The 27861-nt window shown below is 45.6% G+C and overlaps 1 protein-coding gene and 1 pseudogene across 1 annotated transcript; one reads left to right on the top strand and one right to left on the bottom strand.

Moving 5' to 3' along the window:
- Positions 1 to 15875: 15875 nt before the first annotated feature.
- On the bottom strand, positions 15876 to 17797 carry LOC149402499 (Ribosomal protein L12/ ATP-dependent Clp protease adaptor protein ClpS family protein). Its single transcript, XM_089608106.1, has 3 exons — positions 17627 to 17797; positions 16688 to 16838; positions 15876 to 16273 (listed from the first exon to the last, which is right to left on the bottom strand). The coding sequence occupies exons 1-3, from the start codon at positions 17688 to 17690 to the stop codon at positions 16006 to 16008; spliced, it is 483 nt and encodes a 160-aa protein (XP_089464232.1). The 5' UTR covers positions 17691 to 17797; the 3' UTR covers positions 15876 to 16005.
- Positions 17798 to 22599: 4802 nt separating this feature from the next.
- Positions 22600 to 27331, top strand: LOC149402500 (uncharacterized; annotated as a pseudogene).
- The last annotated feature ends 530 nt before the right edge of the window (positions 27332 to 27861 follow it).

Here is a 27861-nt window from a genome sequence, read left to right on the forward strand (position 1 = left end):
CTCAACGCTATCGAGGCATCGGAGCAGCGGTGTCGAGTAACCGCGCTTATAGAGCGTGCCCTCACGGAGCGTGTATTTGGATGCTAAGGCCCTCAGTTTATCGGCTTCCTTGCGGTCTTCGGGGAGTTCCCCTCTTCGCAAAAACTCGACAATTGAGTCCATCCAAGTAGGCAGAGATGCCACTTCTATGGTCCCGACTTCGTCTCGGGAGACGGATGGTCGTGGGAGAGATTCAATGGGCACAGTCCCCAATCCGTCTTCGTCGATGCCAGATCCGAGGCGAGCAAGCGCATCAGCCTCCGAATTTTGTTCTCTCGGGATTTGGTGAATCTCGAACCAAGAGAAGGCCTCGAGTTTGGAGTTCGTCTTAGCTAGGTATGCGACCATGTTGGGCTCCTTGGCGATGTAATCTCCCCTAACCTGGTTTACGATCAATTGCGAATCGCAGTATATTCGCAGGTTATGGGAGCCGAGCTTCAGTGCTAGCTCTATCCCTACAATGAGCGCTTCGTATTCAGCTTCATTGTTGGAGGCTTGGAAGCCGTAGTGGAGGGCATATCGCAGCTTTTCCCCATCGGGGTTAATTAGGATTATTCCGGCGCCAGCCCCCCGAGCATTAGATGCTCCGTCTACGTATAACTCCCAGATGGGACCCGTTGGGTCTACCTTCCTTTTCCGAGTTAGCTCGTTATCGTTTAAGTCAGTTTCCGCTCTTCCCATATCGGGAGCGTAGGAGAATTCTGCCACGAAGTCGGCTAAGGCCTGCCCCTTTATAGCCGTTCTTGGGTGGAACTCAATCCCGTACTCGCTCAATTCTTGGGACCAGATCGCCATGCGAGTCGATGTTCCCTTTTGAAGAGCTTTACCGATTGGATGCTCAGTTCGCACCGCAATTGGGTGAGCTTGGAAGTACGGTCGTAGCTTCTTAGCTGCCGTTACGAGAGCCAGAGAAAGTTTCTCAATCTCGGTATAGCGTGTTTCCGCGTCGAGTAAGGCCTTGCTTACGTAGTAGATTGGCCATTGGACCTTGTTCTCTTCGCGGACAAGGACGGCGCTTACAGCTCTTTCAGAGACGGCGAGATACACGTATAGCGTCTCGCCCTCTTTTGGTTTAGAGAGGAATGGTGGGGACCCAAAGTAAGCCTTCATTTCTTGGAAGGCACTTTCGCATTCGTCCGTCCACTCAAAGCCGTCCGTCTTCTTCAGAGCTTTGAAGAACGGTTGACACTTGTCGGTGGCTTTAGACACGAAGCGTGTCAGAGCGGCAATCCGACCGGTCAGGCTTTGCACTTCTTTGACTCGTCTTGGCGACTTCATTTCAAGGAGTGCCTTGATTTTTTCCGGGTTCGCTTCTATGCCTCGTCGGCTGACGATATAACCGAGGAACTTTCCGGATTCAACCCCGAATACGCATTTGTTGGGGTTGAGCTTCATTTTATATCGGCGGAGGATTGTGAACATCTCCCTAAGGTCGCGTACGTGATTAGTTGCCAGTAGGCTTTTAACGAGCATGTCGTCCACGTACACTTCCATCGTCTTGCCGATTTGATCGGCGAAGATCCGATTTACCAAGCGTTGGTATGTCGCTCCCGCGTTCTTGAGGCCGAAAGGCATGACCTTGTAACAGTAGAGACCCCGATCAGTGACAAAAGTTGTCTTAATTTGATCGGGCTCGTGCATTCGAATTTGGTTGTAGCCTGAATAGGCGTCCATGAAGCTTAGGAGTTCATGGCCGGCCGTGGCGTCCACCAGTTGTTCGATGCGCGAGAGTGGAAAGCAATCCTTAGGGCAGGCTTTGTTAAGATCTTTGTAGTCTATGCAAATTCGCCACTTCCCGTTGGGCTTTTTTACCATTACCACGTTGGCGACCCACTTGGGGTACTTAGCCTCTCGAATGAAGTTTGCGGTGAGGAGTTTCTCGACCTCTTCATTTATGGCCAGGTATCGTTCTGGGTTGAACGTTCGTCTAGCCTGCACTTTTTCGGCGACCTTTGGGTCGTCGTTCAGTCGGTGCACTATTACCTCGGGATCGATTCCGGGCATGTCCGCATGAGTCCATGCAAAAACATCCTTGAACTCCCTAAGGAAGGCGGTAAGCTGAGTTTTGATGGCGAGTGGAAGTCGGGTGCCGATTTTTACAACTTGATCAGGCTTCGACTCGTCCAGGACGATTGGCACAAGATCATCGGAGGTTTCCACTTTAAGTCTTTCGATTTCATCACGGGGGTCAAGTTCTCCGAACTTCCTTGCATCCCTTAGGTTGCATGGGTAATCGTCTTCCAGTTGGAAGATTGTGTTGACCGCTTTTCCCGCGGACTTGCCATCAACTCCTTGCACGTAGCATATTCTGGCTTGGGATTGGTCTCCAGCCATGATGCCAATTCCCCCTTCGGTGGGGAACTTCACCAGTAGGTGATACGTGGAAGTGATTGCCCTCAGCCGGTTCAACGTGGGTCGCCCAATGATTAAGTTGTAGGGCGACTCTTGATCGACCACTAGGAATGGGACCATGTGAACGGCTTCGATTCCTCCAGGGGTCCCAAAGGTGACCGGCAGGTCGATGATGCCCTCGGTCATAACCTTTTCCCCAGTGAACCCAAACAATGGCGTTTGGGTCGGAGTCGGGCGCAGCCCCCCGAGCTTCATGCGCTCTAGGGTGGATTTGAAAATTATGTCGGCAGCGCTGCCGTTATCGATGAGAACCCTTTTCACCAAGTTATTGGCCACTTGGGCTTTGAGCACGATCGCGTCATTGTGCGGATGCACAACTCGCTTGGCCTCTTCATTGGTGAAATACATCGTCTCGTGAGGCACGGACGGAGGTTCTTCATATGTGAAGTTGACGTGCATAGCAGCGTCTTCCTGAGACACGGCCCTAAGGAATTTCTTCCGTTGACGGGCTGAATCCCCATCTTGTGGACCTCCCAGTATGGTGGTTACCACGTGCAGTTGTGGGTTGGCGTTGGCAGTAGCCGAGGTTTGGTTGGCAGAGGCGGCTGCTCCTCCTCCTTGACCAGACTGCTGTCTGTTCGCGGTGGGGCCTGCAGCGCCAATCATGCGCAACACGAACTCCTTCAGCTCGCCCCGTTGGATCAGAGCCTCAATTTGCCTTTTAAGGTTGTAGCATTCCGAGGTCAAATGACCATATTCCCGATGGAACTCACAATACCTGGACCGATCGCGAGTTGCGGGATCCTTCTTCATTGGAGCCGGGGGCGTGAACTTGTCACGTGCCAGAGCCAAGATCCTTTCCGGCGCTGTGTTCAGCGGCGTGAACGACGTGTACCCTTTGAAGTTTTCCGCAAGTCGCGGTTTCTGAGGTACAGGGGGTTGGTTGCTAGGAACCTGGTTCCCCTTGTTTCGCCTTTTACGAGGTTCGTTCTGCTCGCGGCTAGGTTCTTCTCGGTGGCGAGAACTTTGATTAGTGCTCTTGCGTCCGTCGAGGTAATCTTCGACCCCCATGAAGGTCTTAGCTCGAGTCATTAACTCGGCCATGGTGGAAGGGACACGGCCGACGACAAACTTGAGGAAGTCACTCGTGCGCAAGCCTTCTATGATAGCGGCAATCGCGTCACTGTCGTCAAAGCGGTCGACCTTGTTTGACTCTTCTGTGAATCGGGCGAGGTATCGTCTAAGAGACTCGCCACTCTCTTGCCTGATTGACCACAGGTACATCTTGGTCTTCTTTTGGACCATAGACGTAGCGAACCGTGCCAGGAACATGTCCTTCAGGTCTTTGAACGAGTGGATGCTTCCTGGTCTTAAGTTTTTGAACCACTCAAAGCCGGGTCCGGCGAGGGTCAAACTAAAGGCTTGGCACATGGCACCAGGAGAAACACCCTGCATCGTCATCCAGGTTTCATAGTGCTGGATGTGGTAAGCAGGATCTGCTTTCCCATCATAGGGAGCGAGGTTCGGGAGCTTGAAATTCCCCGTACAAACCTCAGCCAATATCTGAGTAGTGAAAGGCGATGAGTTCTCCTCAACGACTCCGTAGGCACTTCCACCTATTCCGTATTCTCGGAGATCTCGTACCTCATTTCGAAGGTTGTGGATCATAGTGACCACATCGAGACCGGTCGTTGGAGTAACCCCTTGATCGGGAGGAGTCACCTGCAGCCTCTCGTTAGACCCCTGTCCTGCGCGGCGGTTCCCGTTAGTTGGGGCTGCCAGCGGGATGTTGGGTCTAGAGCTGAGTCGCTCTCTCAGATCATTGCCACGCCCAATGCGTTGAGCAGTGAGGTGGTCCCTAAGATCAGGGCTGGCCGTACGGAGGCGCCGGCTCTGCTTGCGGCGGTGCGCTCTCCGCGCGCCCTGACTTTCCGCAACATTTTCCCTCGGACCTAGTCGGTCGAGGGCCGAACGTCGGGAATTCCCCTCTTGAGAAGCTACCGGTGCATCGCCTGTTCGGGGTAAGGGATTCGACGGACCGGCTTCAAACACGGCGGGGAGTCCCCCGTCCTTCGTGAGAGAAGTCTCGACATCCTCCGAGTCACCAGTATCCTCATAATCAGGGTCGCGGCCTTCCTCGTTGAGGTTCTCAGGATCCCCGTTGGGGATCGTCGTGTCACGCATAGGTTGCTTCGCAGCCAGTTGGCGGTGATACCTTGCGTTCCTCGCCTTCAGTCGGCGGATACTCTCCTCCAACTCCGTGATGCGGTTGTCCCTGCTATCAGGAGATGGAGATGGTGAGCGGGTCGAGCTCTCTTCGTGGAGCGACTCTTCGTCACCATGCGCTTGGGAGCGCAAGAAGTATTTCTTGGTCTTAGCGACGTTTTCGGGGTTGTTTGCGCCCTCAGAACGTACGGGTGGTTGGCTACTCATCGTTTCTCAAGTTCGAGAAGGTTGAGTTCGCAGAAGAAAAGAAGAAGATGAATAGAAGGGATTTCGGGCTGAATAGGTCGGGAAGTCCCCTCTTTCTAGCGCCAAAATGTTGTCGCACGAAAATGAACAACTATTTAAAACCTCGGGCGGTTCGATCCAAGGCCGGACCAAGTGATCGCACCCGGGCCAAGAGTGTGAACTCGATAGTCTCGAGCTAGGGTTCTCTCCGATCAACCCGCCTCTCGGGAGAGGTAGGGGGTGAGGAGGATGAGTGACCGTGCCTTGGTTGTCGGCTGCCTACGTACCCGTGCGTGGGATCAGGTCAGAACGTAGTTCAAGCGTGTGTGACGCAGTATGAGGCGTGGAGCCTTGGTGAAGAGGCGTGCTCGACGAAGGAAACGGGGCACGAGGAGTCCTCGGCAGCGTCTCAAAACTTCGGAGATCGCGTACGCGTCTAGCGTGTTAGACGCGCAAGGGTAGCTCTAGTTGAGAACCCTAGGGGCGTGCTTGAGCACCGGAGAACGTTCGGTCAAAGGGAGCGACGTCCGGGAAGTTCCCGTGAGTGCTTCGGGACCTTTGAGAACGAGGGAGAGAGAAGAGAACCTGCTTCAGGCCAAATATGGCATCCAGAGAAGCAGAGAAATCGAGCGTGTCGATAAGAGATGAAGAGAATTATTGGATATTTTGGGATATCTTGGGATGGCTTTCCCCTCAATGAGAGAGGGTATTTATAGGTGTTTGGGAGCCTTAGAAGGTCCCTTTTTCGTCCATGTGGGACTAGGAATGCGTGTGGCATCAAGTGGAGGCGCACGGCGCGCGCGGCGCACGAAGGGCGGCGCACAACGCGCGGCGCGCGGCGCGCGGCGCAGGGGGCGCGGCGCGCGGGTCACCGGGCGCGGCGCGGGACGCGCGGCGCAGGACGCGCGGCGCAGGGTTTCCTGACTGGCGCGGCGCGCTGCCTGGCCGGTGCGGCGCGCTGCTTGCTGCCCGGCTGGCCGGCGCAGCGCGTTGTGTGCGTAGTGGGCGGCTCGTCTTGCCGGGCTCTTGCGGGCCTTCGAATGCCATTCTTCTCACGTGAAATATGAAGCTTTCTACTCGATGAGAGTGACTCGATCCGAGGAGCAAGGCTCGGCCCGGCGAGAGCGACTAGCGACTTGATTCGAGGAGTGACTCGAGGATGACTCGAGGCTCGACTCGAAAATGACTCGAGGCTCGAATCGAGGAACAATTAAAGGCTCGACTCGAGGAACCATTCAAGGCTCGACTCGAGGAGATTGTCTCAAGGCTCGACTCGAGGAGCGAAGCTCGACTCGAGGAGTCAGGAGTTTGGGCGAGGGCTTGAAGATTTGCCGCTCTTCAGGACCTCCGGCCTGACCATCGGCCCTTTTAGCGACGTGCCTTCTTGGCGTCTCGGATTTTCCGAAAACGACCGACAACACAAACCACTCCGCTGGGAGGTCCCTTGCGCTGAAAGCACTTCGACAAGGCTATTTCTGGCCGACGATGAAAAGAGATGCGTACGACTGGGCGAGAAAGTGCGACAAGTGTCAGCGTTTCTCTAACGTTCCACGACAGCCGCCATCTCCCCTCGGTAGCATCGTCGTCCCACGTCCCTTTGCGAAATGGGGCATGGATATTATCGGCAAGCTTCCTAAAGCTCCGAGGCAATACGAATACGCCATCGTCGCTATCGACTACTTCACTAAGTGGGTCGAAGCCGAGCCTCTGGCCAGTATCACCGAGGCCAACACTACAAACTTCATCTGGAAGTCCATAATATGCCGCCACGGCATCCCCGTGTCGATCGTGACCGATAACGGCGCGCAGTTCGACAACGCGAGGGTTAGAGAGATCTTCGCCCAACTAGGGATAAGCAAGACATTCTCATCCCCGCAACATCCGCAGGCTAATGGCCAAGTGGAAGCCGTCAACAAGACGATTAAAAGCAACCTCAAGAAAAAGCTCGAAGCCAAAAAAGGCGCCTGGGCTGAGGAGCTGCCTTTCATCCTGTGGGCCTGCCGAACAACCGTTCGAAACGCCACCGGAGAGACCCCCTTCTCCCTAGCTTTTGGGATTGAAGCGGTGGTCCCCGTGGAAACGGAGGTCCCCACCTACTGGGTCGATACCTTCGACGAAAAAGAGAATGACGAAGCCATACACCTCGAATCGGATCTAATCGACGAGAAAAGATCCGAGGCCCTCACCAGACTCGCTGCACAAAAGCGAAAGGTTGAGAGATACTACAACGCCAAAGTCAAAAGCCGGATCTTCGCCGTCGGCAGCCTTGTACTCAAGCGCGTGTTCCAAAACACCCAAGTACAAGGCGCCGGGGTCCTGGGCCCTAATTGGGAAGGACCGTATAGAGTTCGACAAGTCATACATGACGGAACCTACTACATCGAACACACAGACGAAACTCCAATACGGCAGCCGTGGAATGCCGAACACTTGAGGCAGTACCACCAGTGACTCCCCCCCCCCATTGCTCTGATTTCCCTTATTCAATAAGGCCTACGTGCCACTGTTTGAGGATGTTCCCTGTTAGCAAAAAATTAATAAAAAATAAAGTTTGCGGTCTTTTTACCCACTTTATCACAGTTTTTAGTCATCATGGCACGACCTGTAAACTAAAAACTTGGGGGGCTATGGGTCCTGAGACGTACACTCGAAAAATTACAGCATAAAAAAAAAACTCTTAAGCCCCCCACTCATGGGATATAGAGGCTTAAGAAGCTCGAACCCCGACGGCTCGCCAAGCATACGGGTTTGAAAAAAGATGCCGGCCTAACCCGGTGCAACACATAAGTTCGGTCGCTCAACAGCACGAACACTTTTACCCAGGCCTAAGTCCCCCACGGGGATACAGACTTAGGAAGCTCGGACTCCGACGGCCCTTCGTGCATACGGGTTCGAGTAAAACGTCGGCCTTCCCAGTGTGTCGTAAGACGCGTAAAGGCGCAGGTGAAAGACGTCTCCCGGGACGCATGTAAGTCGCGTAAAGGCGCTCCCTCAAACCCTAAGAAGGCCAAATTTGAGCCAAACAAATGTTCGCTAGCCTCAGGGCACGAACACCAAAGATGCCGGCCTAACCCGGCGCAATAGGGTTTGAGTAAAAGACGTCGGCCTAACCCGACGGAACCGCGTTCGCTTGCTCCAGGGTAAGCGAGCCCAAAAGACATCGGCCTAACCCGACGCAACCGCGTTCGATTGCTCCAGGGTAAGCGAGCCCAAAAGACGTCGGCCTAACTCGACGCACCCGCGTTCGCTTGCTCCAGGGTGAGCGAACCCAAAAAGACGTCGGCCTAAACCGACGCACCCGCGTTCGCTTGCTCCAGGGTGAGCGAACCCAAAAAGACGTCGGCCTAACCCGACGCACCCGCGTTCGCTTGCTCCAGGGTGAGCGAACCCAAAAAGACGTCTGCCTAACCCGACGCACCCGCGTTCGCTTGCTCCAGGGTGAGCGAACCCAAAAAGACGTCAGCCTAACCCGACGCACCCGCGTTCGCTTGCTCCAGGGTTAGCGAACCCAAAAAGACGTCGGCCTAACCCGACGCACCCGCGTTCGCTTGCTCAAGGGTGAGCCAACCCAAAAAGTCGTCGGCCTAACCCGACGCACCCGCGTTCGCTTGCTCCCAGGAGAGCGAACCCAAAAAGATGTCGGCCTAACCCGACGCACCCGCGTTCGCTTGCTCCAGGGTGAGCGAACCCAAAAAGACGTCGGCCTAACCCGACACACCCGCGTTCGCTTGCTCCAGGGTGAGCCAGCCCAAAAAGACGTCAGCCTAACCCGACGCACCCGCGTTCGCTTGCTCCAGGGTGAGCGACCCCTAAAAGACGTCGGCCTAACCCGACGCACCCGCGTTCGCTTGCTCCAGGGTGAGCAAACCCAAAAAGACGTCGGCCTAACCCGACGCACCCGCGTTCGCTTGCTCCAGGGTAAGCGAGCCCATAAAGACGCCAGCCTAACCCGGTGCAACCAACGCTTAGTCGCTCGACAGCACGAGCCCAAAAGATGCCGGCCTAACCCGGCGCAACCTACGCTCGGTCACTCAAAAGCACGAGCTGCTAAGACGCTGTCCTAACCCGGCGCAACATGCACGTCCAGTCGCCGAAGGCACGGACGCAGAGCCCCCGGGAACTACCCGGTGCGACCTCTTCGATCGCCAAAAGGCACGAAGCGAAGTTGCTGGGCCACAACCACATTAGGCACACTGAATTGTCGGCCTAACCCGACAGGACGATATCACCGTTCGACACGGGTCGGCCCATCGCCTAACTGGACACAAACGCCCCCTGATCTCGAACGTTTAAACGACGACGAGTCGTAACGATGAAATGAGCGGAGGACGAACCCCAGTTAAGGACGTAAAACCTGCCAAAACTATTGGTAAGGATACAAGACCTTTGGGCCACGTTAGCTCACAAAGAAGGCATGTGCGAGCAAAACTGCTCAAAAATGGAGATAAGCATTCAACATGAAAGCAAAAAAAGTATATCATAAATAAAAAAAGAGCCGTAGCTCTAAATCCAACGAACACGTGCTGAATAGAAAAGTGCGTGGGAAATAAATAAAATCCTAAAAGAAGGAAAAGAAAGTAAAGCGCCAAACATGTGCGCTAAAAAGGAGCCACACGGCTCACACAGCACCCTCATCTAGTAGGGGAAACAGAGTGTTGAAGAAGTCAAAGGTGACCCCCCGGGCCTCGTTCTCGGTCACGGTCGCATCTCGACATTCCACCGCTCCGGCACGACGGGCCTCCTCGGTCCCTATGTCGTAGTCATCCTGCAAGTCGGACGCTCTTCGCTCCACTTCAGCAAGCTGGGATGAGAGGCGAGCATTCTCCTTCGCCAGAGAGTCGCGCTCGCGCTCCGCCCGAACACACGCCGCTTCGCTCGAAGTAAGCTGGCGGTGCGACGTCTCCAAAGCATCGGATCGAGCATCCAGCTGCCTCCGAAGGTCGGTAACCTCAGTGCGAAAAATTTCCGCTGATCGGGACGCCACTTCGCAAGCTCGCCGTTCTTCGGTCAGCTCCCCCGCCATCTTGGCCGCCGACATCTGGGCTCCATCGCTCTGATCTCGGGCGATCTGGAGTTCCACCTTTGTCTCGCGAACTCGGTCCCAAAGCGTCTCGAGTTCCGCCCCCGAGTGAGAACCGCGATCGACTTGGGCAAGCCTAGACCTCAAACGCCCTTGAGAAATTAAATTCACGACTCGTGACTCACGAGCCATGAACTTGGGGGGCTAATGTTGTCAGTCGTTTTAGGGAAACCGGAAATCTAAAAACAATTTGAGACCGGCCAAGCATCGCCGGCCGGATCACCCAACGGGCCCCGGCCGCCTAGGCCCATGCGCACCCCGCGCCCTGCAAAACTTGCGCGCCTGTGCCCTGCCGGCCATGCGCGCCCCGCGCCCTGCCGGCCATGCGCGCCCCGCGCCCTGCCGGCCATGCGCGCCTGCGCCCTGCCGGTCATGCGTGTCCCGCGCCCTGCCGGCCATGCGCGCCCCGCGCCCTGCCAGACATGCGCGCGGCGTGCCCTGCCGGCCATGCGCGCCCTGCGCCCTGCCGGCCATGCGTGTCTCGCGCCCGGCCGGCCATGCGCGCCACGCGCCCTACCGGCCATGCGTGCCCGCGCCCTACCGGCCATGCGCGCCCCGCGCCTTACCCTTCTGTGGGCTTCCAAGTGGGTCGGCCCATGGCCTTCCCCACTCCTATAAATACCCCCTCTCACTTGAGGGGGAAGACACAACTTTCTCTCAAGAGAATTTCCTAGAGAACATTTTCTCTACATTATCTCCTCCAGCCTGCGCATGCCCTACGCCGCCGGCCCGCGCACGCCCTGCGCCCCGCGCAGTCGACTGCGCGTGCCCTCGCGCCCTCGGCCGCGTACGCCCTGCGCCTCGCGCAGTCGGCCGCGCGCACCCTCACGCCCCTAGCCCGAGTGCGCTCCTCGCGCCCCGGCCCTCTAGCCCGCGTGCGCTCCTCGCGCCCCAGCCCTCCGGCCCGAGTGTGCTCTTCGCACTCTGGCCCTCCGGCCCGAGTGTGCTCTTCGCACTCTGGCCCTTCGGCCCGCGTGCGCTCCTCACGCCCGGCCCTCCAGCCCCCGCGCGCGCCTGCGCTCTCGGCCGCCCAGCCTCGCGCGCCCCGCTTCCGGCCACCCGGTGGTCCTCAAGGGCGGCGTCCCAAGGCCTCCTCCAAATGCTATAAATACCTCCCCTTAGGGTGAGGGAAGGACACCTTTTCTCATTGGGAAATTCACACGACTCCTCTCTCCCACTCGAGAATTCTCTCCTCTCTCGCGCTCTTGTGACATTCCAAGAGCGCGCATTCCTCCTCCCTCGGCTCAGAAATACAAGGACCCCCCTCCACGAGAGGGAGCGCGCTCCTTTTCTGCGACCCGAGCTTCTGTAGTACACACTGCTCTCCTGCTTCTTGGCCCTTGAGTTAGAACTCCGAGCTACGAGGCACGCGGCCCCTCTAAAGTTTTCAACAGAAGCTACGAGTCGGGTCCTACTCTAAAGCCCTGGATTCTCAAGCCTCCGAGCCCAAGATAGCCCCCAATACGCAAATTGAACTACGTTCTGACCTGATCCCGACTAAAGGGTACGTAGGCAGCCAACCTTTGGCACGGTCACACCCCCCAAAACACACCTCAGGGTCTGGAGGGTGCAGCTCGGTCTACGAGCTCCCATTTTTGGCCCGGGCGCGGTCACTTGGTCCGGCCTTGGATCGAACCGCCCGAGGTATTTAATCGTTGTTCATTTTCGTGCAAAAACACAGTTTACGTATTCCCATTTGAGAAAGTCAGAGTTCGGACTCACTATGTGATTCCGAACAGGACCTATTGGTGAAGTACTAAGTTATGAAGATGTCATGAGTAACTTTGTGAAGTTCTCATAGATATGGAATTCATGTACAAGATTGCTGAAATGCAATGTATATCACCTCATGCTTTGTTCCTTGGAATGTGAATAAATGAACTAGCCAGTGTCCAAATTGAGTCTTGACTCTTTTGGATGAAACAATGTGCCTTGTTAGCTCCTCGTCAATACATTGTTTCTAACTTATTCACAAGCGACAAAGGAGTTGAGGAAATAACAACTACAATAGTAAAATGGTAATTTTGTAAATCCCAACTAGCTGATGATATTCATGAAGGGTAAACATAGATAATATTCAGTGGATCAACTCATTATAATTAGGTTGAATTCTTGAGTATAAAATAAATTCATTTGAACCAAGAGATTCTCAGTGTCAACTCTTTAGCAGTCAGTTGACATTAAGCTAAACTTGCAAAAAGGTTAGTGAACTTTTGAGTCCAAGTATTTTAGCTCAAGCTTTGTTCATTTGGATCCATGAGGTCACTGTCACAAATCATATCGAGTAGGAATAGTTAAACTAGAAGCTAAGTCAAAATAAGAACGAGCCAAGTTTTACGAAACTACCTTATTGAAGGTAAAACCTCTCCTATAAATAGAGCCCTCAATCTTCTCATTTCATTAATCCCAAAAAGTTTTAGAGATTGAGAGTCTCTCTCTCTAGAACGTTGGCAGACTCCCCTCTCTCTCTCTAGTTATTTTTCCGGTTTTGTTTTGGCACCTAGGTCCACATTTGACCTAGTGTTTTAACTCTTTGACTTTGAGAGTTGTTCTCGAGTCGTCGGGTTTAAAAGTGCCCACACGCTAATTCCTTTCTTTCTCGAGTGATTTTAGTGATAGAAACTTTCGTGGTTGCTCGAGTTCCCGAGGTAAGAAGAGAGACGTGCTGCGAGGGGAGACGAACATTTCAACCTTCCAAGGCATCTCGACGTTCAAGCTTCTTAAAGGTTAGTAAACATGTATTGTTCGTTTATAATTTTAAATTATATGTACTTTCTCTTTGTCTAGGTTAGTAAATTAGCCCAGCGCAGCCGATGGAGGCCTGGCCAGCGTTGGGGCGCTCGGCCGAGGCAGCTGGGCGCTCAGCCAAGGCAGCAGGGCGCGCGCGAGGGAGCGCGCACGGGTGAGGGAGCCAGGCGCGCGCAGGGGGGAAGGTGCGGGTGAGGCGCGCGTGAGGGAGCGCGCACGGCCGAGGGCCAAAGGGCGCATGGGAGCGCGCGGGCCGGAGGGCCGCGAGCGCTGGGGCGCGCGCGGGCCGGTGGGCTGAGAGCGCTGGGCGCGTGCGGGAGCGCTGGGCACGCGTAGGCCCGTGGGCCGGGAGCGCTGGGCGCGCGCAGGCCCGTAGGCCGGGGGTGTCGAGCATGCGCGGGCCCATGGGCCGGTGGCATTGGGCGCATGCGAGCGATGGGGGCCTGGTGATGCAGTGCGTGCACGGGCCGGCACGTGCACGAATTGGGGCTCGGCAGGTGGTCCAGCCGGCGAAGCTCGACCGGCGCGATATCGTTTTCATTTTTCCGGTTTCCCGAAAATGACCGATAACATATCAAGTAATAACTTCTCTTAAAACTAGATTTGAACAATTTAAAGTATTTGAAAATCTATTTGGTTTTTAGTTCAACTTTAAAAAAAACCTTAAGGTATTAGATGAAGATACTTTGAAAAAAAAATGTTGTTTGAATCTTGAATGTTTTTTTTAAGGTATGATGGAAATTCTGATTTAGATGGTTTGGATTTATTTTATGAGTTAAAGGTTTTAAGGGAAGTTTTTCAAAAGGATGATAGCAACTCAACGGAAATACTTAATTATATTAAGCACATTGATTCTTTTCCTAATGCTTATGTTGCTTAGAATAATGTTGACTACTCCGGTTCCCGTTGCTTCCGCAGAGAGAAAATTTTCCAAGTTGAAGTTGATAAAGTCTTATTTGAGGTCATCTATGTGCCAAGAAAGACTCAGTGGACTTGCTATTTTGTCAGTTGAAAAAGAGTTGTTAGAAAAACTTGAGTATAAGGATTTAATTCATGAATTTGCATGTAAAAAAGTAAGAATAGTGAATTTTGTGTAATTTTCTTGCTTTAGAATTTGTCATATGACTCTTTTTTTTTAAATTAATTGAATTGTTTTATAATTTCATATTTAATGTTCTGTTTAATGATAAATTAAAAATTTAAATATAATTATACAAGACCTTTTATTTTTTTCTCGCCCAAGGCCTCTAATTTCTTTGAGCCGGCTCTGCATCCGAGAAAGATTAAGTTAATTGGCTGATGATTTTATTCATAAAAGAGTCTTAATTATAGATCGGTCTACTTTATAATTGAGCTTTAGCTAAATGTCGATTATAAAAAATACTTTCTTCGGCTTAAATTAAATAAAACAATAGATAATTAAAATAAATAAATAAACTTAAATAAAAGCCTTTAATTTGGGCAGGTCCACTCAGCCATGTCGACCGGCATATTCGAAGCTTTCACTCGCGACCCCTTTGTAGATATTACCATCGAAGAAATTTGTAACGAGACGAGTCAGTTTAAAACAATGTCTTCACTATGATCCTGCATGTTTTTTAAGCAGACTCGAATGATTTGGTCTAGTCTTATCCGATTCAAACTTCGAAATCGTGATTCCAACTAAACATTGGAAATATATCTATTTTGTTTTTATCTAATTTGTAGAAGTTTTTAGCTTTACTCGTTTGATTGTTAGCATGGGTAAATTTTTGTAGCTATTTGTTAAATTTGTAAAATAATATATATATATATATATATATATATATATATAAGCGCTTTTACCGAACAATCGTTGTTTACAAACGGTTTTATTGGACTTGGTTTATTTTCTTATTTGGTCTAATTCTTTAGTAAAATAGTCAACGTGTTTTGAAATATTACAGAGTAACCATTTATATTTACTATGAAAAATGAGTAGTATGTGATTTTGATCAATTTCTTTATTTGACAAACCCAATTTCGGTCCATCAATCTATTTCGAAATTGTCTATTTTGATTTTCATCATAATTTATTGATTTTAAAAATTTTGGTTTTATGTTCATACTCGTGAACACATTTTTCCAGGATTTCAAAATAAGTAATTTAGATGTCCAAAATTTTAATCAACTGTTTTTAATGCACTTTCTATACCAAATAATTTCAAAACTAATTCCATCATTGAAACTGGACAACAAAATTTAAAAATTTTAATCATGCTTTCACTTTTGTTATTTCAGTTTCAAACAAACATACAATAGAAAAAGATTACTTACAAAAACTTAATTTTCGGGCAAGGTACATGATTTCAAAATATTTAATCGCGCCTTCAAAAAATTTAATCCACTTCTATAGCAGAAAAAAGCCTTGCTAGAAATCAAGTTCTGAATCTCATATCTAATAAGACAACAAAATGGTAATAAAATGTTTGAAGTATTTCTTTGACCTGATCATCTGCTATGAGAAGATAACAAAATGTCAAAACATTTAATCTTGGTTTCAAAATATTTAATCCATTTTTTCATAACAAAAACATTCAAACCGAAGTTGGAAGAAGAAGAAGTTAAATTGCACGAGATGGATGGTGATAATGACGGAGATCGATGACGATGTCGATGGTGATGACAATTGACGATGATAGCGGCAACAGAGACCGACAATGGTGGTGATTGACTGCGATGGCCATGGTAATGATGATCGACAAAGATATTGACAACACAGAACGACGACGATGGTGACGGAGATCAACGACAACGGTCTCTAGATCGCCGACGTCGATCCCCGACGTCAGCCTCTGCGTCACCGCCACATTAGCTCCACCGTGAGAAGAAGCAGAAGATGAAAGCGCCGTCGGTCAAAATCTTCAACACCATACAACCTGTTCTGGTGCGACTGGCACGGTGGCAGAAGCGGCGGTTCCACTAAAGTCGACGGTAAAGACGGTAAAGCTTACGACCTTAGATGTGGCTCTTCCTTCTATGGCTGTGAATGATGAACCTTAACTTTTGTTTTGTGTCTTTGGGCTTTTGTTTTTATCGAATGTGAATTGAATGAAGAGGGCACTTTAGTGATTTTTTATATTTTTTACTAATCTGCCTCACTTTAAAAATTGGGCTATTTTGCTAAACTCAAACTTTGATTTAGCTAGATACCCACATCACCCTTTTCTTTTAAACCATATAAGACTAGAATACAAACTCGCGTTCCTTTTAACATATCAACTGTCCCGCCTTCAATCAGCAGTAGACTACAAACAGTTAATACCCGAACAGGTTCATCTGAGTTTATATATACACAGAAAGGCATTGGATATTTATCAGCAGGCACCAGAGGCGCCGCCGGGCTCGATGGAGCTGAGTAGGCCGTTTCCGCGGAGCTGGGTACAGTGGTCCTCGGCATCGGGCTGATCGCAGACGATGACGACAGCGAGGCCGTTGTGGTGAGCTTCTTGCATGACGTTGACAGCGATGTCGAGGGTCATCCCTGGAATGACCTTCATCAGCACCTGCACCACGTACTCCCGCTTGTTGAAGTTGTCGTTGTGCAGCAGCACCCGGTACGGTGGCGCCCTCTTCCGAGACTTCCTGCGAAAAACCATAAATGATACAAGGTTGTATGTTCATCGTAAAACATTTCTTGGTTCTTTCCCGGGCTGGCGTTTTTGTTTTGTGTATGGTCCGGTTGCTTCGGGTTTCAATTCAGTTTCAGAACTTTATCAAGTAAGATATAAAATAACCTGCCTTGTCACGGATATTAATCTCCAAATTTTTATTTAAATAAATCAATTTGTTATTCCTAATAACGAATAGTTGAAAGTGTGAATTATTGATTGTTGACATTTGTGACTTTGCTACTGAGCTAAGCTAACCCCTATGTGAATTATTATGCAAATTTATTGATGCTTAAATTCAAATAAAAAGATCAGCAACAAACGATCTCTAACTTGGTTAACGAAAGGAATATATGTTATATGTATGTGGAAGTGCTGAAATCCAAACCTGACATCGAATTCTGATTCACGGCCAGGAGTGGCTTTCTCTATAACGGGCCTATCCAAGATGCCTCCTCCTTTACCGGGACCGGTGGCTGACAGAGGCATCGGAATTCCAAGACTCCCACATGTCCCTCTCCCCACACAATGTCTATCCCCTGTTTCACACACAATATTCATCATCATCACATCGTTTAGCGCCACTCTCAATAAATCCTTCATCATTCAGAAAAATAAAAAGTTCCGAGCTTTGTTACTTTCAAGACAAGCAAACAGCGAAAGACATTTGACGATTTCCACGCATTTTAAGTCGGCCGAGAACAAGTTAATTTATGGGGCGAAATATGCAATTTAGAACACAAGTTGTATGTAATTTACTGGTCTGTAAATTTTTTTCCCAATCAAGTGCCAATTTCCACTGAATTAAGTTTTACACTCAAGCTTCAAATGAGCTCTTGAATATGAATAAACACAAATTACTAATTATTATTATTATTATTATTATTATTATTATAATTGTGACATAAGTGTTGGTTGTTCTTTTTTTTTTTTTCGAGTAAAGTGTTGGTTTTTCTTTCAAAGGGGACAAAGTCATAAACCGAATAACAGGGGAAACAGAGGCCAAAAACATTAAGAGAATTCTTAATTGTAACCAGTTTTCCTTAAAAATTTATCAACTGTTTAGATTATATTCAATAATTGAAACATACTACGACCGTTTTTTTTTTTTTGCCCATTTGATTTCGATTCTCAAGAAAACAAACAATACATAGAAAAGACCCCTTTAAAACACTAGAAATAAATCCCTGCACTGAGGCAGTTCAACCAGAAATCCAAACCGCAAAAATTTCTTCAGGCGATAATAATAAATTAGAAGCAGTGATGAGCTGGGGGCAAATCAAAGGAAGTTTTGAAGGTGAAATCGGAAAGAAGGGAAATTCGAAACCTGGCTTAGGACTGAAAACGTGGTTGGGCGAGAACGCTAGTCTCCCAGAAATCGCAGTCTCCATGGGTGTACACACACAGAGTCACTATATTGTTGTTTGTGTCAGCCTGAAATCTAAGGGCATAAAAATCAAAATAATAATGGTGGTGGTGAAATGTTAAGATTACACCCAGCCCAGGTGGCCTTATTATGACACTCGAAAATGAAAAACAAAAACTAGAGGTCGTGGACCGGTGCTTTCCACATGTTAACAAGCCGGGCCGCCATGTTACGGGCCCCAATTAGATGAGCTTATTAGGCTATTTTTAATAATTTCAATACGGGATTTTTCCTATTTTAGGATAAAAAAATGCAAGTTTTCCAAATTTTTTTTTTTCAAAAATAAAGTCATAAATACGAGAGAAAAAAAACTTTCTTTCTTTTTTACCCTCACTTCTCCATAAAGTAAAGACAATTTTACATTTCATTTTTCTCACTTTAATTTTATATAAAATATTTTAAGATGGAGAAATCTATTTTCCGATTTTACCCTTACTTTGAGATATTATATTTTAATAAAAAGAAAGAAGAGAAAGAACAAAAGAAAAAAAAAATCAAATTTTTAAAAGTTCATAACTTTTGATTCCGACTTCCGTTTTTTTAAATTTTGGTGTCAACGTGAAGATTTCAGACACTACATTCTTTTAAAACCGGTCTTGGCCGTATTTTATTTAAGTTAACTTTCGTGATCATGTGGTCATGAAACTGCTAAATTTCATGACAGCATTGTCTAGGGTTTAGGGTGGTCATGAACTCAAGAAATTTCGTGACCTTATTGTCATGAAATCTCGAAATTTTATACGATATAGTACAAGTCACTTTCTCATGATCTCGTAATAAGGTAATTTTTTTTCATTTCAACCCCCACTCGTCAACAGGCTGGAAACCATTACTTTTCTTCGAACCAAGTCGTACTGGTCGAATTTTGAAAAAAAAAATCATTTTCGTGACAAGAATGTCACGAAATTAGCAAGCTTCGTGACCATGTAGTCTTTGATACGACGATGTGGTAACAAAATTTGAAGAATTTGTGATAGCAATGGTCACGAAATCTATAATTTTCGTGACAACTTGGTCACAAAACGCCAAAATTTTGTGACCTTGTGGTCACGAAATATTTTATTTTCTAGAGAAAATGCACCATAATAACTTGATCCGCGAAAAGAACAATGGTTTTCAGGATAAAGTCCATTGGTAGATAACTTAAAAAATAACCAAATAAGACATGGACACATTTGGATAACGAGATAACCTGTTATGTTACGTAAATCTGAATAATAATATAGATTGGTTACCATTACTTCTAAATGTATCATTTTACCGATTTTTTTATATGATAACACTTGTGATGAATTATATTAATACAATATAATAAGTCACTATCTCGTGATCTCATACAATATTGGATTAAATGGTTCATACTTAATTTTTTTAAAAAAATTTAACCCCCTACTCAATACTATGCTGGAAACGACTACTTTTCTTCGAATAATATAGTCGTATTCGTATAATTTTTTAAAAAACAATAATTTCGTGAGTAGGATGTCACGAAATCAGCAAGTTTCGTGATAACCGTGGTCACGAAATATTGTATTTTCTAGAGAAAATGCAACATAATAACTTGGTACGCGAAAAGAACAATGGTTTTCAGGATAATGTCAACTGGTAGATAACTTAAAAAAAAACAAATAAGACGTGGACACATTTGGATAAAGAGATAACACGTTATGTTACGTAAATTTGAAACATAGATAGGTTATCATTACTTTTAAATGTATCATTTTACCAATTTTTTATATATGATAATATTTGTGAGGAATTATATTTCTACAATATAAAACAAATCACTATCTCTTGATCTCATACGATATTAGATTACTTGGTTCATAGTGTGATTTGTTTTTTTTTAATTTAAACCCCTACTCATCACCAGGCCGTAAACCACTACTTTTCTTCTAATAAAGTCGTATTTATCAAATTTTTGGAAAACAAATTAAATTTCTTGACCAAGATGTCACGAAATCAGCAAGTTTCGTGACCATGTGTTCTTTATTGCGTGACGATGTTGTTAGGAATATTGCCCACTATAAGATGATGATTACTAAATAAGATAACAAGTTACATTATAAGCATCATATGATTAGTGGGTTGAGGTCTGATAACATTCAAAATCAATAACAACTATCATCCATAGTCTCCGTATCAAATAGAATCGCATGTTGGGCATCCGAGATCGGGCGTTGAACTAAAACTTGGTCGTTGACTTATATGATCTAGTAAGCCTTATCTAAAGTCATATATATGGAACATGAGTGAGGGTTGATCACTCAATGGGAGCATTATATACTTGCAGTAGGTGTACGATTTGGACAGGCTTTGGTTTGGATAGATGCGTCGTTTAAGGACCGTTACGATGCACTAGCCGAGGCCGCTTATGATGGTCACAGTGACGCTTGATCTAATATTATGAAGTAATCATGGAATTCTACATCATGTTACCGGCTTCTTTGACTCACCACGTTAAAAGCTAGTAAGACGCTGATCAAATAGGTGTCTTGAGAAGTCGGGACATGATTGTAGAAGAAAGTGGTTTACAGATACGGAATCCAGCCTTCCTAAAAGATGGTAAATGTTCTCTCACCTAAGGGTTGATTCCAGAACCGATTGATTGTGCACACTTCCTTAGTTGGCTTACGTTCGGTTGAATCTTTCGTTGGGGAAGCAACGATGCTTAGGGCTTATATGTAACGAGAAAGATATAACGTAAAATTGACCTATCTCGATACGGGCATAACCTGGAGGGTCATGATCACGTACTGACTAAATCAGTGAACACTCGTTACGATGACTAAATATAATTCTAGTATTAAAGAAGGGTTCATTCTTGGATTACATGGTGGAGTATTGAAAGAGACTAGACAATTCAATTTGGAAAGAGAAAGGAATATTTTTTCTTTTAACGAGATTTTTAAGCTTCTACTACTAGGTCCATCTTGTTGTCAATGGTGCCCACGAGAAGAGTTGTAGTCTTTATTTTGTACATTTGATGTAATAAAGTCTCACGAAGACTCTTGTTTGTAATTGCTTATTCATTAATAAAAAGTTGAAACGTTCATTCATTCTTCCTTGTCTGTTTGAAGCTTTATGAAAAAACCTTAATCTTTAGTCCATAAACAAACTTAACAACTTACGAAGAGACAAATGTAGATTTGCATGAACAAACTTGTTGTCGGCCCGTCCCGGGTCGACGAGGACAAAAGGGGCCGCTTCAACCACACAACCGGCGCAACCCCTGCCTAGGCCGTTGACCGGGCTAGATCACAACCGGGCCAAGCCTCAGACCGGCTGATGAGAATCGAGGAGCTAAAGTTGATGCAAGTGATCAAGGAGCTCAAATGGATACAAGTGGACCTGAGATGACTAAAAGAAAACTTTCAAGTGGTCAATTAAGTTTGCCTAGTGGGCCTCTCACAAGGTTTAAGGCCAAACAATTCAAAGAGGCTCTAAATGGGCTGATTCAACAAGTTAGTTCATTTGGGCCCAAAGTTGAGGCAAATCTAAAGCAAGAGAGCCTAATTACAATGATTAAGGTTCTACAAGAGTAATCAGAATGTCTAGGTCGTTTTTAGGCATTGGATCCACATTTCTAACAATAAATAAGGCTGTTCACTCTTTTGGGAGTTACTTTTGTAACCACTCAGAATAGTTGGACTAATTTGGGGTGTTTATACCCATTTAGTGTGTTGTTTTGTGTGTTTTTATGTCAAAAACTTTCAGTTTCAATGTTATAAGGGCTGAGAGTTATTTGCATTTAGATTTCAGCTTTTATTACTAGTGTCTTAAATGTTGTTTTTAGAGCTGTTGGAGCAAAACGTTTTTGGCTGATTGTAAAGCCTCTCCAAGGCTATAAATAAGTGTTTAGGAGAATGTAATTAGACACAATTCCCCTTTGAATGAAATATATGTGAGTTTGTGTCTTTCTTGTTCTTGAAAAGACTTTTTGAACTTATCAAGTTTTCTTGTGGCGTTCAGCAACTTGACTTATCATCTTGATTCTTAAGTGATCATCTTGAGTATCTTGGTGTGGCGTCATATATATTGTAGGCTTGGTTCTTATCTCTCTAGATATTGGGTCAAGTCTCAACATTCTAGTCCTTTGCAGATCTTGGGGTCTTTTTCCAATCATTGTTATTGGGTCTTATCACATTTGTTGGTAAGGATCATATCATTTGGTATCAGAGCTTGGGTTCTAAGGAAAAGTTTGTCTATCATTTATTTTAATTTCGTTTGTGTCATTTCAAGTAAAAAAAAAAAAAAAAAAAACACAAAAAAAGTAGGTTTTCCCCATTTTTTTCGCACAACTTTCAGTTTTCTTTGTTTTCTTATCATTATAATTTTTAAAAAAAAAGAGGCAAAAAAAAAAAGCAAAAAAAATAAAAAAGCAAAAAAAAAAAAAAAAAAAAAAAGCCAAATGAAGAAAGATCTATCTTTGTAGTACTTTTGTTTATGGTCTGATTCAAGAATTGGTAATAGACCATTTTTAGTTTACGTAGTTTGGGTTGTTTATCTCATATCTTATCCTTTGCTTTTGAGTCTCGTGGTTTGTTGAGTTGTTTCACACATTGAATTGCTACTCGAAACACTTGTTGTTTACTTAGTCTGATTAAGAACAAAAGAAAACACTAGAGTGGAAAAAGGCAAGAGTGTGAGATTATTTGAGGGTAAAAGCCATTTTATTCTAAACACGAGTGTTGAGCGGATACATTATTGAGAGAAACACGTGAGCGAGTGTTTGTGAGGTCCTCTAACAGATACGTTTTTTTTAATAAAAAAATATATAAATATTTTAAATGTCAGGAAACGAATCTGATCGTGAGAGATACGTACAACCACCACTTAATCGAAATCTTCAAATGGAGGCATTCGTTGCGTTGATGACGGAGAAGTTTGAGCAACTAAATGCGAGGATTGATGGAATAGAAGGGATGGCATCAAATCATGCACCAAATGTTCCCAATAGACGAGCACAAAGAGCTGAAGAAGAGGGTGATGTATCGGAAGATGTTGAAGACGAGGTTGCTGAAGATGGTGGAGAAGAGCGTCAACATAACCGGGGCAGGTTTGGGCGTGGTAATGGGAATAGAGAAGCTAGGAGGGGAAGGCCTGGAAGGGATGATGATTTGGGGAGTATAAAGGTGACCATACCATCTTTTCAGGGGAGAAATGAACCTGAAGTCTATTTGGAGTGGGAGCAAAAGATAGAGATGGTGTTCGAGTGTCATAACTACTCGGAGATGAAGAAGGTGAAGCTCGCAGCGATTGAGTTCACTGATTATGCCATAATATGGTGGGATCAGTTGTTGAAAGAAAGGAGGAGGAATGGAGAGCGCACGGTGGAGACATGGGAGGATATGAAAGCCATCATGAGGAGGCGATTCATTCCAAGTTATTACCATCGGGAGTTGTACAACAAATTGCAGCGTCTAACTCAAGGAATAAAGAGTGTAGATGAGTATTTCAAGGAGATGGAGGTGGCAATGATAAGAGCAAACGTGGTGGAGGACAGAGAAGCAACGATGGCCAGATTCTTGCATGGACTAAATCGTGAGATAGCAGATGTCGTGGAGATGCAACATCACGTGGAGTTGACCGATATGGTGCACCAAGCCGTCAAAGCGGAGCAGCAACTAAAGCGAAGGAACATCGCTAGGAGAGGACCAAGTATGTCGTCAACAAATTCGTGGAGGGCAGCCTCTAGACGAGATGAATTTCAAGCAAACAAGCCTAAATTTGACACTTCGACAAACGTCAAACAACAACCAGGGGCTACACAAGGTAACAAAGAGGCTAATTCTACTAAAACACGTGATATAAAGTGTTTCAAATGTAGAGGTTCAGGACATATAGCCAGCGAGTGCCCAAACAAGAGGGTTATGGTGATAAACGCACAAGGGCAGCTTGAGTCGGAGGATGAGGAAGATGAAGTAGATGAGGACATGCCACCGCTTGAGGATTGCAGCGATGGTGAATACCCAGTCGATGGAGAACTATTAGTGGCGAGGAGAGCTCTTAGTGCACAAGTGAAGAAAGAAGAAAATAATCAGCGCGAGAATTTGTTTCATACTCGATGCTTCGTGAACCGGAAGGTGTGTAATGTGATTATTGATGGAGGAAGTTGCACGAATGTCGCGAGCAATGAACTTGTCGTGAAATTGGCGCTGCCTACCTTGAAGCATCCACGGCCCTACCGTCTTCAATGGCTTAATGATAGTGGAAACATCAAGGTGACAAAACAAGTTCTTGTGGCATTTTCGATTGGCAAGTATGAAGACCAGGTGCTTTGTGATGTGGTACCGATGGAAGCTTGTCACATGCTTTTGGGGAGGCCATGGCAATTTGATAGGAGGGTCTCACATGATGGTTTCACCAATCGATACTCTTTTACTCTTAAAGAGCAACCTGTTACACTTGTACCATTAAGTCCCAATCAAGTTCTTGCTGATCAATTGAAATTACAAACAAAAAGAGAAAAAGAAAAAGAAAAAGAAAAAGAAAAAGAAAGAGAAAAAGAAAAAGAAAAAGAAAGAGAAAAAGAAAGAGAAAAAGATGAAAAAAAAGGAATTTGAAAAGAAAGAGAGAAACATGAGTGAAAAAGTTAGTCTTATGGCAAAAAAAAGTGAGATCAAGAGGGCATTATTCACCCATCAGCCCCTTATAGTACTCATGTACAAGGAGGCCTTTTTATGTACTGATGATCTTGCCGGATCTTTGCCGAGCAACGTTTTCTCTCTTTTGCAGGAATTTATAGATGTGTTTCCGGAAGAGGTACCTCCTGGTTTTCCTCCTATTCGAGGGATCGAACATCAAATCGACTTTGTTCCTGGCTCCACAATCCCAAATCGACCTGCCTATAGAAGTAATCCGGAGGAGACTAAGGAACTTGAGCGGCAAGTCAGCGAGCTAATGGAGAAGGGACATGTGAGAGAAAGCATGAGTCCGTGTGCTGTTCCGGTGGTTCTAGTGCCGAAGAAGGATGGGACATGGAGAATGTGTGTTGATTGTCGAGCCATCAACAACATCACGGTAAAGTATCGACATCCTATTCCTCGTTTAGATGATATGCTGGATGAATTGCATGGATCGTGTGTGTTTTCTAAAATTGATCTTAAGAGTGGATATCATCAGATTAGAATGAAAGAAGGAGATGAGTGGAAAACTGCATTTAAGACAAAATATGGATTGTATGAATGGTTAGTTATGCCTTTTGGGTTAACCAATGCCCCGAGTACATTCATGAGACTTATGAACCATGTTTTACGTGCTTTCCTTGGACATTTTGTTGTTGTCTACTTTGATGATATTCTGATTTATAGCAAAAACCTTGAGGATCATGTTGCACATCTAAAATTGGTTTTAGAAGTTTTGAGGAAAGAAAGCTTATTTGGAAATCTTAAGAAATGTACATTTTGCACGGATCAACTTGTGTTTCTTGGTTTTGTTGTAAGTGCTAAAGGGATTGAAGTTGATGAGGAAAAGGTGAAGGCAATTCACGATTGGCCAACGCCTACTTCGGTAAGTCAGGTAAGAAGTTTTCATGGTTTGGCTAGTTTTTATCGACGATTTGTTCGAGACTTTAGTAGCCTTGCAGCGCCGCTAACCGAAGTCATCAAGAAGAACATCCCATTTAAATGGGGAGCTGAGCAAGAAAAGGCATTCAGACTGATCAAGAAAAAATTAACTAATGCTCCTTTGCTTATTTTGCCTAACTTCACTAAAACGTTTGAAATTGAGTGTGATGCTTCAGGTTTAGGAATTGGTGGAGTTTTGATGCAAGAAGGAAGACCAATTGCGTATTTTAGTGAAAAGTTGAGTGGGGCAGCCCTGAACTATCCTACTTATGATAAGGAATTATATGCATTGGTGAGGACTTTGGAAAATTGGCAGCACTATCTTTGGCCTAAAGAATTTGTGATACATACGGATCATGAGTCGTTGAAGCATTTGAAGGGCCAACACAAATTGAATAGACGACATGCGAAATGGGTGGAGTTCATTGAAACATTTCCATATGTGATCAAATATAAGCAAGGTAAGGAGAATGTTGTGGCAGATGCATTATCTCACAGGTACGTTCTACTCTCTACTCTAGATTCTAAGTTGCTTGGATTTGAGTACATTAAGGAATTGTATGCTTCTGATTCTGATTTTGGGGCAGCTTTTGAATGTTGTTCTAATGGGGCGAATGGCAAATTTTTTATTCATGATGGTTTTCTATTTCGTGAAAATAAATTATGCATTCCTCATTCTTCATTACATGAACTACTTGTTAGAGAAGCACATTCTGGTGGTTTGATGGGTCATTTTGGGGTAGCTAAGACATTGGGTGTGTTGCATGAACATTTCTATTGGCCCCATATGAAACGAGATGTTGAAAAGATTTGTGAGCGATGCATAACTTGTAAACAGGCCAAGTCTAAACAACAACCACATGGTTTGTATACACCACTTCCGATTCCTAGTGCACCTTGGGTTGATATTTCAATGGACTTCGTTTTGGGATTACCAAGGACTAAGAGGGGGAGAGATTCTGTTTTTGTGGTTGTTGATCGATTTTCTAAAATGGCACATTTTATTGCATGTCACAAAACTGATAACGCATCAAACATTGCTGACCTGTTTTTCAAAGAGATTGTTAGGCTGCATGGGATGCCTCGCACAATTGTTTCAGATAGAGATGCGAAATTCTTGAGCCATTTTTGGAAAACGTTGTGGGGAAAGCTGGGAACAAAACTATTGTTTTCTATTACTTGTCATCCACAAACCGATGGGCAAACTGAAGTGGTAAATAGATCATTATCCACTTTGTTGCGTGCTATCATTCAAAAGAACCTGAAAGCTTGGGAAGATTGTTTGCCACATGTTGAATTTGCTTATAATCGTAGTGTTCACTCTGCAACTAAGTTCTCTCCTTTTGAAATTGTTTATGGTTTTAATCCAATAACACCTTTGGATTTGATTCCTTTACCTATTGGTGAGCAAGTTAACTTGGATGGGATAAAGAAGGCAGATCTTGTGAAACAGATGCATGAGAAGACAAGGCAAAACATAGAGCGACGGACTGAGCAATACGCAAAGAATGCCAACAAGAGCCGCAAGAAAGTGATTTTTGAGCCAGGGGATTGGGTTTGGTTGCACATGAGAAAGGAGCGATTTCCTGAGCGAAGGCGTTCCAAATTACTTCCAAGGGGTGACGGACCATTCCACGTTCTGGAGCGCATCAATGACAATGCCTACAAGCTTGACTTACCTGGTGAGTATGGTGTTAGTGCAAGCTTTAATGTTTCTGATCTATCATATTTTGATGTAGGTGATGATTTGAGGACAAATCGCTTTCAAGAGGGGGAGAATGATGAGAATCGAGGAGCTAAAGTGGATGGAAGTGATCAAGGAGCTCAAATGGATACAAGTGGACCTGAGATGACTAAAAGAAAACTTTCAAGTGGTCAATTAAGTTTGCCTAGTGGGCCTCTCACAAGGTTTAAGGCCAAACAATTCAAAGAGGCTCTAAATGGGCTGATTCAACAAGTTAGTTCATTTGGGCCCAAAGTTGAGGCAAATCTAAAGCAAGAGAGCCTAATTACAATGATTAAGGTTCTACAAGAGTAATCAGAATGTCTAGGTCATTTTTAGGCATTGGATCCACATTTCTAACAATAAATAAGGCTGTTCACTCTTTTGGGAGTTACTTTTGTAACCACTCAGAATAGTTGGACGAATTTGGGGTGTTTATACCCATTTAGTGTGTTGTTTTGTGTGTTTTTATGTCAAAAACTTTCAGTTTCAATGTTATAAGGGCTGAGAGTTATTTGCATTTAGATTCCAGCTTTTATTACTAGTGTCTTAAATGTTGTTTTTAGAGCTGTTGGAGCAAAACATTTTTGGCTGATTGTAAAGCCTCTCCAGGCTATAAATAAGTGTTTAGGAGAATGTAATCAGACACAATTCCCCTTTGAATGAAATATATGTGAGTTTGTGTCTTTCTTGTTCTTGAAAAGACTTTTTGAACTTATCAAGTTTTCTTGTGGCGTTCAGCAACTTGACTTATCATCTTGATTCTTAAGTGATCATCTTGAGTATCTTGGTGTGGCGTCATATATATTGTAGGCTTGGTTCTTATCTCTCTAGATATTGGGCCA

Source organism: Urtica dioica, chromosome 3 (genome assembly GCF_054948205.1).
Source record: "Urtica dioica subsp. dioica isolate 48M chromosome 3, U.dioica_male_clone48M_v1_H2, whole genome shotgun sequence".
In the NCBI taxonomy this organism is placed as follows: Eukaryota; Viridiplantae; Streptophyta; class Magnoliopsida; order Rosales; family Urticaceae; genus Urtica; species Urtica dioica.